This window comes from Typopeltis vanoorti, chromosome 4, assembly GCF_054136105.1.
Source record: "Typopeltis vanoorti isolate ZY-2024b chromosome 4, IOZ_Tvanoo_1.0, whole genome shotgun sequence".
NCBI lineage: Eukaryota > Metazoa > Arthropoda > Arachnida > Uropygi > Thelyphonidae > Typopeltis > Typopeltis vanoorti.
The window spans coordinates 130,709,629-130,722,385 of record NC_143552.1 but is presented as its reverse complement, the minus strand read 5'-3'; the positions used below and the strand labels follow the sequence as shown (position 1 = coordinate 130,722,385).

The 12,757-nt window shown below is 33.3% G+C and overlaps 1 protein-coding gene across 3 annotated transcripts in view; it reads left to right on the top strand.

The window, feature by feature from the left end:
- The window catches only part of dsh (Segment polarity protein dishevelled), a 423,724-nt gene that overhangs the window by 367,943 nt on the left and 43,024 nt on the right, over window positions 1-12,757 (top strand). For 2 of the 3 annotated variants that reach the window (XM_090392005.1, XM_090392003.1), the window contains exon 17: window positions 4,191-4,245. The exons of the other annotated variant lie outside the window; for it this stretch is intronic. In XM_090392005.1, the coding sequence (XP_090248131.1) occupies window positions 4,191-4,245 (55 nt within the window). The remainder of the gene's footprint in view (window positions 1-4,190; window positions 4,246-12,757) is intronic. 3 annotated transcript variants of the gene reach the window in all.

The following is a 12,757-nucleotide window of genomic DNA, read 5'->3' as shown; positions in this document are numbered from 1 at the left end:
GTAAATAAATTACTTTTTTTAGGTGAGCATAGCATCAGTGCATCTCGCTTCCCTTTTTTAATCAAATGTAATGACTTGACTAGGATTGTGTTAAAGAAAATATATTACTACATTTTCATTTATCTTGAATATAATTTTATAAATACCTCCAAATTCAGCGTTTATAAGATTTTCCTTTCCTCTGTCTTCAGAAAATTTGACTTCATGTAGATGATTGAAATCTCAAACTAAATAAGTAGTAATTATTGGAAGTTTATTTATCACTTGGTTAGACTATAATAAATTATAGTATCATCACTTCTGGGTCTGCCTCCCACTGACAAGACCTCAATAAAGGTCGAAACTGGTCTGGGTAGTGGCCCTTCCCTTAATGCATAGCATTATACATGTCTGCAAGGAGATGTGCTTTGCATTATGGGAGATACTGAGACAAGGAGCGATGAGAGCTTGGTCCACCATTGCTACGAGTTGCTTCAGTCCTGAACTACTTCAGGCACAAACTTTGTTTGTCTACACTTGGGTAAAGGATTAAACTAAATGTATTATAGTCTAACCAAGTGGAAAATAAACTTCCAACGTCTTTCTCTAAATCCAGAGTAAATTAATAATAAGGTGGTACACCTTTTGGCAACTCGTATAAGTAAATATGACCTCTCCATTGCTTCTGCCTTAGTATCACCACTTCTGGGTCTGCCTCCCACTGATGAGACCTCAATAAAGGTTAAAACCTGTCTGGGTAGTGGCCCTTCCCTTAATACATGTCTGCAAGGAGATGTGCTTTACATTATGGGAGATACTGAGACAAGGAGTGATGAGAGCTTGGTCCACCTTTGCTACGAGCTGCCTCAGTCCTGAACTTCTTCAGGCGCAAACTTGCCTACACTTGGGTAAAGGATTAAACTATATTTCTTTAGTAACTACCTTTTATTCACTCTGAGAATTCATTCTTCTTCATGTAGTTGAAAGTTTTATTTTAAAATATAGTAGAGTATAGCTTAGTAATTTTTATTTTTTACTTGTTAAATATCTTTTTTTGGCATAATGTACTAAAATTGTCTTTTTTGCTCAGTAAATGAAGGATAAAATTGTATTACTGTTACAGCATGATATACATTTCTGCATTTAATTCTTAGACTTTCTTTATTCCTAAATTTCATTCCATTGGCACCTCTTTTGTTAAAAACCTCCAGTCTGCTGTATCTGCAAAGTGTGTGTTGTAAGCATTCTGATTAATCTGTTATACAGATTCAAAAACCTGTTTCCTTGTCATATTTGTATGAGACCAGCTAATTCACATCTTTTATTTGTCTTACTGGTTCTTATCATTCAAAGGACATTATTGATACCAACAAAGCAACAGAAGCTCTTTGTTAATCAGGCACTCTTTTATAATGGTTGAGCATAACATATAAATGTTTTGAAAATTTGTAAATGCATTGAAACTTTCTGTGATTATTATGCATGTTTAAGTAGCTAAAACCTCTCATTAGTCTGTCTGAAGAATAATATCTCACTGATTAAAAATAACTAACATTTTCAGTGAACCATGATAGAGACCCAAAAACCTTCTCTTCCTTAAGAAAACCTGTAACTTGCAGCTAGTATGTGTAATACCACTGTCATGATTCCCATTCTCGTGTAATTTTTTTCTGAAATACTAGTGTGCTATCAAATACTAAAAAAAATTCTCAAAATTTTGAGATTTATCATAAATATTATTATTGCACAGCACCTCCATGGAGACTGAAGACTCATCATGGGAGACCCAAACTATCCACACAATCTTATCATACATCTCCTTGAACCCATTAACAGACAAAGCACTCACAACTGACTCTGGCAATTCATTCCACTCATTCAGAACTCTCCAAGCAAAAAATCTATTCCTCACACCTCTACTAACTGCACCTTTATTCAATTTCCAGGGATGACCTCTTGTTCTAGCCCCTCTAGCTAAGTGCTGAGAGATTTCCCCCTGCATCAATCCTATAAAACCCTTTAAGCAATTTAAATGTTTCTGTCATATCCCTTCTTTTCTCCTATCAATGAACTTCTGCAATCCACATACTCTCAGTCTCTCCTCTTAGGGAACATTCCACAGATCACTCACATCTTGGTTCTCACCTCTGAATCTTCTTCACTGCTTCCCCCCCCCCCCCCCAAGAAAAACGAGAGCCCAAAGGACAGTAATCCAGATGTGGACCTATCAAGGCCTTATAAAGAGGAATAACTTCCTTATCTGTACTTGTTAATGTGTTCTTCAGTAGCCAAGTAATCTTATGGGCCACCTTAGCAATAAAAAAAAATAGAAATCACAAATCACTGTGTGAATTTTTGAGAAAAACGGTGTTTAACAGATTTTAAAATCTAATCTCCTGGGGCATGTAGTTTTTAATTCCAAAGTAATTTTATACACAATTTCTGTGATATCTTATTATTATAAATAATTTGGGTTATAAGAAAAGGATTTATTTTTGATAGGTTAAAAAATACACCAAGTTGTATCTATAGATCTCAGCGTGGGATCCACCAATTACTTTGCAAATGTCAAAGTAATAATCAAATCCCTTCTCCCCTTGGATACGGCAACTGTGATCCATCAATGAGAAAATGATAAAACTGGTTTCTTATTCTATGTGTTACTTGGGAAAAATACTGGAAAAATATTCCTAGCAAGCCCTCTCTCTCTCCACAGCCTACGCAGTGGTATACCTGATCATTCGAGTATCCCTGTGAGAAAAATGCTTGTATGGTTTCTGCAAGCCCTGTAGGTTTTTATCCAAGAACATCTACACAGCCACTGAGAAATAAGGCAGAACTCCTCTCTGCTAGAAGTGGAGTTGTCCTGGGACTTTTTCTACTAACTGTGGTCATAACTCACAAAAAATTCATGAATGAAATCAAATTTTCCCTATTAATGCATACAACCAGTCACTTCTTATCCTCGTATATTTATCTTTTATTCATAAACTTGTTAACAGCTTTTAATTGTTAATTGGAATAGAATTGCTATCACAGGCTTCTCATAAAAACCAGATTGTGACTTTTGCACCTGAGGCATCTTGGCTTTAGTGTTGAAGCAGCACCCACAGTTATATTAAATTAAAGTTGACAGATAAACTTGATGAATTTTTGTTGCATTTACTTTTTTGCAATTACAGTTTTATAGAACTGTAATTGTAAAAATAAAGCCATATCTTATCACTGAATCATTTATAATAACTATATGTACTGTTTTATTATATTTCAAATTTCAGAATTAAAACAAGTATTGTTTTCTGCACTTGTTACCATAAAAAGTCACTCTAATAAAAAAAAAATAGTCAAAAACTAATCCAATATAATTAGTAAATTAGTATTAATCCCTTCTCTTAATTTTAGTTTCAGTTAAATCATTTTAGTTAGTAATTAATCATGGAACTATTAATTGGTTAGAAGACTTGCAGTGGATTTTTAAAAATCCAAATTCATTATGCTGTTGTTATTGGCAGGTTTTAATTCATATTGTTTGTTTCTGAGCTGTGATTTAAGGAAAGATATTTTTATGTGGCAGAAGGTATAGAAACTAATAGAAAGATGCAGGTGCAATTTTTATTATTCTCCTGGAATTTTCCTTGAAATAGCTTAATACAGAAAATATTACTTTTTTTTTTAGAACTTTTATGCTACATATACATGAAAATCTTGTTGTTTCTAATATAGGTAAATTTTACAAAAAAAAATTAAGTTTGTGTTTTGTTAGCTGTTCTTTGCTTTTTTGATTATTACTCATTTTCTGTTTCTTTCTGTCCATATTTCATGTTCCAGATAAAGAATACTCAAAAAATATGACTTCTAGTATTTGCATTTTCCCTTAATGCAAAACCGTTTGCATAATTCTGTTTTATTAACATTATGGATGATGGTGGTTGGCTCATAACTTATTGATTAACTTGCATGGCTCTGAAAATGTAATGTATTTCTTTCTACTGTGATGGAAAGGAGTACATTATATTAAATACTGTATATTCAAAATGTATTGCTTTTTTGGAAGAAGAAATGTAATGGAATGCTATATTTTCAGAGAACATAACTCAGAAAGGTAGCTATGAAACTACAATACTGCTATATTTGTACTTCCCTTTTGAAATTATTTCCTTTGCATTTTTGAAAAATATAACACTTTTAATTTATCATTCTAATATTTAAAGGTACTTGTGGAGCATTCATATTTGAAGAAGTTGCATGTAACTACAGTAGGCAATTGTAAGTTTAGTTTTTTAACTAAATTAAATGAATACAAATATTTTGCTATACATACATATATAAATACATACACATAATATTTTGAGCATTTCTTTATATCAGTGTATGTGTATGTATACACCATATATATATATATATATATTGTACAAATTTTTTAAATATATAAATAAATATATTTCTAATTACACTAATATAATCCTATTTCCCCTTTAACCTGGATTTGACACTCAGGAATCCACATTGGTGAGTATGGACTTAGCAAACTTAAGCTATAGCTAATAAGGGGATAAACATCCTTTGTTGTTTTATAGCCAGTAAGTGAAACTAAAGATCGATAACTACGATCTATAAGTTTCATGCCGAAAAACTATCGGCGAAGGCAATTCGAAGTTCTTTTCACTAAGCTTTGATATCTTCCAGGTCTACCTACTCACTGATGAGACCTCAAAAAAGGTTGAAACTAGTCTGGGTAGTGACCTCTCCTCATAATGTAATGACAGTATTACATCTCCTAGGGGCTGTGTTTTACATTATGTGAAAATATCAAGAATAGTGAGGGAGCTTGCTCCACCTTTACTTCGAATTGGCTTCGCTGATAGTTTTTCGACATGAAACTTATAGATCGTAGTTATCGATCTTTAGTTTCACTTACTGGCTATAAAATAACAAAGGATGTTTATCCCCTTATTTTCTATATTAAGGTGCCAGAAAACTAGCCATTTGGCTTCTTATCTTAATTAAGCTATAGCTATTCGAGGTCAATCAGGAGTCAATTCCTGTGAAATATCTGTCATGTTGTAAATAAGAATCTTATCTATTGGTGATCCCCCACAACTTCTGTGTTCTCATACTTTATAATTCTTCAATATTAATACAATAAAAAATATAAAAAATAATTCAGAAAAAGAGCAAGAGAACATTCATTTGCCTCTAATCGTATTAGGTTTATATTTTATTTAGGAAATGCATAAACATTCAATTAAACTACGATAAGAAATTAAAGAGTCTTGACTCTCTTTGAATAAAAAGATAATATTTATTTACTAAAGAAACAAATACTTACAAATAAAGTTTCAGTGTATCCAGATCTGGTTTTTGAGGTGATGCAGATGGCAGAGATGGTGCAAAGGTGGGTGTTGAAGATGATATTGAAATTATGAATGTAGATTATGAGGATAGATTGAGAATGTGTAGACTATAGCCACTAGCAAACAGAGAAAGGTGGGGAGAAGACAAGAGGGCATCCTTGAAATATAGATTAAGAATGAATGCAGTCAAAGTGGTGAGAGCCAGATTTTTCTCTTATGGTGTTGCTAGAATGGAATGGCTTACCTTTTGAGATGATGTGTGTGTAGGTAGCATGAATGAATTGAGGAAAAGGTATGATAGCTGTTGTGGGTAATGCGTAAACTTTCTTAACGAGTTCTTGACTCCCTGCAGTCTCCAGTAATAATAATTACAAATAACTCAGTCACTCTCTCAGACTTTAATTATACAACTGAGCTAATTATCCAAAAGTATATAATTGTATATAGAATATATATATATAGTTATAACAAAAATTACTGTGATCTTAAATTGGGAAATCACAATCTTTGCAACTGATAATTTCTTATATGACTGTTTTTTGAGTCAGCATTTATCCCTCTCCATTAACAGTCATTTAAAAAAAAAGAAAAAAAAAAAGAAATAACAGTCAAGTTTGTTACCTTTTTTTTTTTTTTTCACATAGCAAGAAGAGAAAACAGCTCTCAAAAGAACGGTTATAGGAGTGTATAAAATACTTTCTTTCCTTACCTATGTGTGAAAGCTTGCTTTAAATGAAGTAAACCTTGACATATGAAAAAAAAAAATTACCATCAGACTACAAGGTAATGCATATTAGCAGTGATACAAAATAATCTTCTAGGACTCTTTCAGTAAATGGATGCTCTCTTTTGAGTTTGTAGAACATATGAGCATGAAATATTATCCAGTATAAAAAAGAAAGAAAAAAAATAGTAGCACTAATATACACAGATAAGTTGGTCTTCATTAGACTTCCTTAATTTTTATGAATTAGTGTAGTCTGATAGGTATCTTAAAAAACGCGATGAATACTTAGGATAAAAATCCATTTCACTGAAATCTATTTAATAAAGATTAGTTTCTTTACACTGATGTCATAATGAAACAATATTAGGCTTTATTTAGTACTCACTATTTAAACGTCAACACAACAAAGCTATCTCGGTATCTACAGATGTGACTTACAGAAAGAACAGTACTATTATTTTTAATATTTGCAAATGAATGTTACTATCATTATTGCATGTGACTCTACAAGATGTCTAAAAACTGAGCATGGAAAGCTCAGACTGACTACACAATGTTTACCATACTCTTCCTTAAATGCATTCACCATGAAAGCCTCCACAAAGGCTCCGGCAACCCATTCCAATCATTTGCTACTTGGCAAGTGAAAAATCTATTTCTTAGGCCATACCCTTACTCACTTTCTCCCTCCCTCTCTAGTCAAGTGCTGAAAAATATTTCCTCTGTATTAATCCTATAAAATGCTTTTAGTAACATAAACATTTCTGCTTTATATTCTGTCTGTCAGCTAACATTTCTAACCCACAAATTCTCGATCTCTACTTGTAGGGACCATTCCACAGACTATTAACCATCTTAGTTGCTCATCTTTGGATGCTTTGCATCACTTCCTCATCTCCAAGAAACTCAACTGACCAGATGTGGCTATATTTGAGAATGATAACTTCCTTATCTCTGCATATTAGTGTGTTCTTCAGTAATCCTATGTACCCTATGTATTTGAAAGGAAATAATTCAGTATTTCCTTTCAGATCATTTCCTGTATCATTGATATACAAATTAAGCATTAGTTGTCTAATCACAGAGCCCTTAGCCACACCATTAGTTACCTGCCTTCTAGATTCTGCTGTTTCATATATTATTCTTTGGTATCTGTCCATCAGCCACCTTTATATTCATATCCATCCCCCATTCGTTCCATTTTGTATAACAGAGTTCCAGGATACCATGTGGTATCCTGTCAAATGGCTCCTTTGCAAAATCCAGCAGTACCATTTGTGTAGCTATTTCCTTTCAAATGAACTGTCAGTCTTTTATTTTAAAAAAAAAAAAAAAAAAAAAAAAAAGAGTAAATTATTAAGGCATAATCACAAGGCCGTGCCATCTCCCATAGAATATTATTATTTGCCATTATCTTTGATAAACTTCTCCAATACTTTCACCACCACTCCCAAGATAATGATTGATCTATAATTTGCTGCCTTTGTCTTGTAACCTCCTTTATGCAACAGAACAATTTTCTACTACTTTAGGACTTTGCCAGTTCCTGTTCCTTTTTGCACATTCTTACAGTATGTAGGCTGATATTCTGTCTAATCACATGTGGTATTTCCATGGAGATCCTGAAATATTCTAAGTACTTCCAATTTATCATGATAAGAAATTAAAGTCTTGACTCTCTTTGAATAAATAGATGAATACTTGATAGATGAACATTTCACCTCTAACATCAGTTTCTCTCAGTGCAATATCTGGTTGATACATCCTTGCAAAGTGGTCACTCAGTAACTCAATTATTTCATCTATTTCTGTCACCTCATTACCATCAGTCCTCATTAAAGTTATCTTGCATAGTCATTCTTCCTCTTACTTGTCACATAACAAAAGAACTATGGGAATTCCTCTGTCTTGCTTGGCTAATTTCTTCTCATAATTTAAAGTTGCCTCCCTTTCAGTGCTAGTTGACTGTCTTTCCTGTGTGAGCCTTGCACTTCATCATCTTTCTAATTATTATACCCTTCACAACATTTTTTGCAGCTCTTGGGTATACAGTCTGATATTGCAGACTGTATACCCTTTCCTTTCATATTTTTATGTCATGGTGCTGCTTCAAGCTGTCTCCTAAGCATGTCATAATCATTTGCCCTGCAGTTCTGCATATAATCCTCCTTAACTAAATATTCTGTAGGTTTTGACAGCCTCCCAGGATCAGGACTTTTTGTCTCGGGGGGGGTAATCAATTGGGCTGTGTTGATTATGGAGAAATCCTCTGATGCTATCCAGCATTAAGCACTTTCAAACCTTCCATCACACACTGTTTCATGTAGTTATTAAGTATCTTTTAATAGGTGAATAAATTCCATTTCATTCCTGTCGTGATCTTTCCAGTCTGTATCACTGTAGTTGAAGTCCCTCATAATAATTATTTGCCTGTACTCATCATACTGATTTTGCCAATGGGTGCCATCCATATCTTTCCTTGCACCCTCTCACCTATAGCAGCAACTGATATGTTTGTCCTCCATTTCACACTGAATTGCCTCAAATCCATTGCCTTCCAGAACTCTGTGTTCATGGTTACCTCATACTCTTTTTGCTGCAATTCAGCTGATGTTAATTATCCTGTTCTCTCTCTCTGTCCTCCTGAAAATACTATACCCTACAAATTCTAGCAACCAACTTTTACTACATTCCCTGGCAAAAAGTATCCAATCAATAACTGTAACACTAAACACTATATATATATTAGGATATGTTTTTCCTCAATATATAAATTTTGTTCTGAAAAAACAGTTTTGAATATAAATACAATTAACAATGAAATAAAATTTATTATAAAAAATATTTTATAGTTACTTTTAACCACAAATTAGATGAATGGAAATAAAACACTAAGAAAAAAAGTATGAGAACATTCTTTGATTGGGAAATATGTATCCAATCACCGAACTCGATATTTTGTTATTCCTCCTTTAGGCTGAATGATGGCTTTCATCTATTGTCGCACGGACTCGATAAACTTTTGACAGTCAATTGGCAAAATTTCACTCCAGCTTTCCATGATTGCTTGATGTAGTTCAGTGAAATTTTTGGGCCTTTTGGTGTTGATTTTTCACTTTAAAATATTCCAAACATTTTTGATTGGATTAAGGTCCTGGCTATTTGAAGTCATAGTTTTAATTTGAGTGTTTCCTTTGTTTTGCAGATAGTTCTTGATTCATCTGCTGCAGTGAAAAGATGCATTGTCATCTTGAAAAATGAAGTCATTGGAATCCTGGAACCATTCTTCAATACTAGGAACCAAAAAATGCTCTAAAATTTCTTCGTAGACTTTGGAGTTGACTGTATGTGACACGATAACACCTTGTGATGTCATGCAGCCTCAAACAGTAAATGAGGCTGAAAATTTAGCCTTGGTATTAATGCACTCCTTGAAGAACTTTTCTCCATACAAATGTACCATTATCATTGGTTCCAAGGCAAATTCAAGATTCTTCACTAAAATGACTTTTTTGCCAGTCATCAAATTCTCAATTTACATAATTCTTACACCTTTGGAAATGCACTTTTTTGTGTTTCGTTGTCAAAAAAGACTTCACTTTAGCTTTGCAAAATTGAAACCTTGACTATTCAGCCAATTTTGTACACAGTACAAAATTGGCTGAATAGTCAATAGTCAGTTACTTTCACTGTATAGTTTGACCATGCAGCATTAAATTGTTTGTTGAACACTGCATGGTTTTTGTAAGTTCAGCCGCTTTTCTGTCCTTTAAGCCTGAAATGTCACATGGATCCACTTCGAGGCATGTTTTTTACACTATTAGTAGAATGATATTTTTTATAAATGTTGCATACAGTACTTCGAGCACATTTTAGTAATCTAGCTATTTATTTTGAGACATTCTGTCTTTCAGATATTCAGTCATTCTGTTTTTTAAATCACTTGAAAGTTCTTTCACAGGGGACATCTTTAAACACTATAGATAGAATTCAGATTTTGTTCCTTATAAACGTTTTCTCTATGCAAATCAGACCATTGTAGATTTGCATATTGAGGAATGATACACGTTTGTTTTCTTACTTTTTCTCAATGTTCAGCTTGATTGGATACTTTTTTTAACACAGATAATTTATTTTCTTTAAATTAACTTTTAAAATCTTTAAATCATACATAAAATTTTCTTTTCTTTTTATACTTTAAAGTGAGCTATTTCATTTCTTGCATGCTAAAACGTTTGTATGTTGAACTTTCCAAGAATATACAGTATATATTGCAGTCATCATAGTGATAACAACATTGATTGAATACTTTTTGCCACTAGTTGTAATGCGTATTACTTTGGATGAGGTTGCACGAACCAATGATAAAAAACTCTCCTTCTTATTCCTGATGATTCTGGCATTAGTATACTTAAACTTCACATCCCCTTTAGCCCACAATACCTTTACACCTTTATAATTGCCACGTTCTGTTTTGTTACCTGAGAGAACTACAGTCGACTTTTGTTGGTCATTCTTATTATTATCTGAGACCTCCAGGGAGTCAAGGACTCATCGAGGGAGACTAAAAATTACCCAACCCAGCTATCATACTTGCCCTTGAATTCATTCACACTAGATGCACTCACTACCCATAAGGGCAAATTATTCCACTGCTCTCTGGGAGGAAAAACCTAGCTCTTACCCCTTTTTTAACTGCAAATAAATTTAACTTCCATGGATGACCCTGTGTTCTCTCCCCCACCTTCCATATAACAAAAAATTTCATCAGTTGAAATGCTATAACGCCCATTCAAAAGTTTATAGACCTCTATCATATCACCCCCCCCCCTCTTTCTCCTGTTAACCAGAGTCTGTAATCCACATACTCGCAATCTGTCCTCATAATCTAAATTCCATAATCCGGATATAATCTTTGTCACTCTTCTTTGCACCCTTTCCACAGCTTTTTTATCCCTTTGGAACCCAGGAGACCAAATCTGCACACAGTGTGGTCTTATCAAAGCCTTATAAAGAGACAAAATGACTTCCTTATCCTTACATGTCAATTGCTATGTTGAAGCAAACATAGCAATTATCCTCCGAGTTGTATTTGCAACTTTTGCTATGTGGCCTTTGAACTTTAAATTCTTATCCACCAATATACCAAGGATGCCTGTAAACACACTAATCTGCATCTCCTCAATAATAGCTCTATTTTCTCTGACTTTGCACTTCACATTCTCAGAGAACAATTCCTTCTCAAGACACCTAATGCTAAATTTATTTAAATGTAATCTATTATTCTTATATTAGTCCTTCTAGCTAGTGAATTAATTCCAAAATCTACGAACTACACACTATTCCTTCTGTACAACCTACACGTTGACTCATTTGTAATCATAGCCCTTGTTCCCAACTCACCTTTACTGTGGATGGGCTAAGGATATTTTTTTCCCTATTTTTATTAGTTTTATTTTTTTCTAATTTTTAACTTATTTTTTATATAGTCCAGGAACACTGTTTTAGAGACCAAAAACTTCAGGCCTCCAATAAGTGAGGCAGTGGTCTCACACCAGGTGATGAAATTCTTATTCCACCTAAAGAGCATCACAAATCCATGTCCACAGCAAGATTCAAACTCGCAGAAACATCTTGGCTGACATCTTTTGTTCTCTTTTGGTTGGAGAGCAAGTATGCTAACCACTTGGCCAATCAGTCATTAGTGCCTGCCAAAAAATGATAAACTCTTTACATCTTTGCATCACAACAATCTTAGTGATATTAGTAATTTTTGCACCATGGAAAAAATTAGTCACATGCTTATTAAGTATTCCTTCAATCATAAAATCACTATAAAAGACTTTCTCCTCCTCTCGCTTTGCCATAATTCTTTTTTCTCTTCTCAGCTCTATCACACTCACCTGACATTTTATCTAAGCTCCCACTTTGCCCTGTGAAGGATTTCATGTAAACACATTTCTTTCATGGCATCTTTTGTTCTTCTGACCCTCAGTCACAACTCTCCACTAACTGTTACATGTTTTATTGCATTCCACAATTTTTTTATCTTTCATAATAAATACATTTCACACTGCACGCACACAAAAAACTTACATTAGCTCATCATCCCTAACAAAAACATCTTGGCTGCCATTATTCTATTGCACAATGGTGCCATGTCAACAATCAGTTACTCTAAAATTTTACTAAATATATAAACTTAAATAATGAAACCTTATATTAATTATAAGTCATCATCATAATTAAAAAAAAAAAAAAGCTTATCTTTTTTGGAACACTCTTAACAGTGATCTTCTTTCACATGCCCATCTACCACAGCAGCTACCCATCAAGTCTTACTTTAAAGTTGCATCTCTGAAAAGAAATTTTCTACTTTCATTCTCTACAAACTTTTTTTCTCTCTATGCTAATTCTCAATTGTTTGCATGTGCATGAAAGTAATATGCCTTCAATCATGATATCACATACTACCTGTAACTCAGATTGTCAGTCATGTAGATAACAGTCTTAAAACGAAATAGCTTACAGGAGTCCATTGCTATATGAAGTAGCATAGGAAATTTTTAGAAATTAAAAATTTCATCCACATCTTTTTTTTATGAAAAGGGGTTATTCAATAAAATAACAAGGTTCATATAATAATTTAGCTTTTGTTATTTGGGGTGCTATTGTATTTACAATTGTCACTGATTGT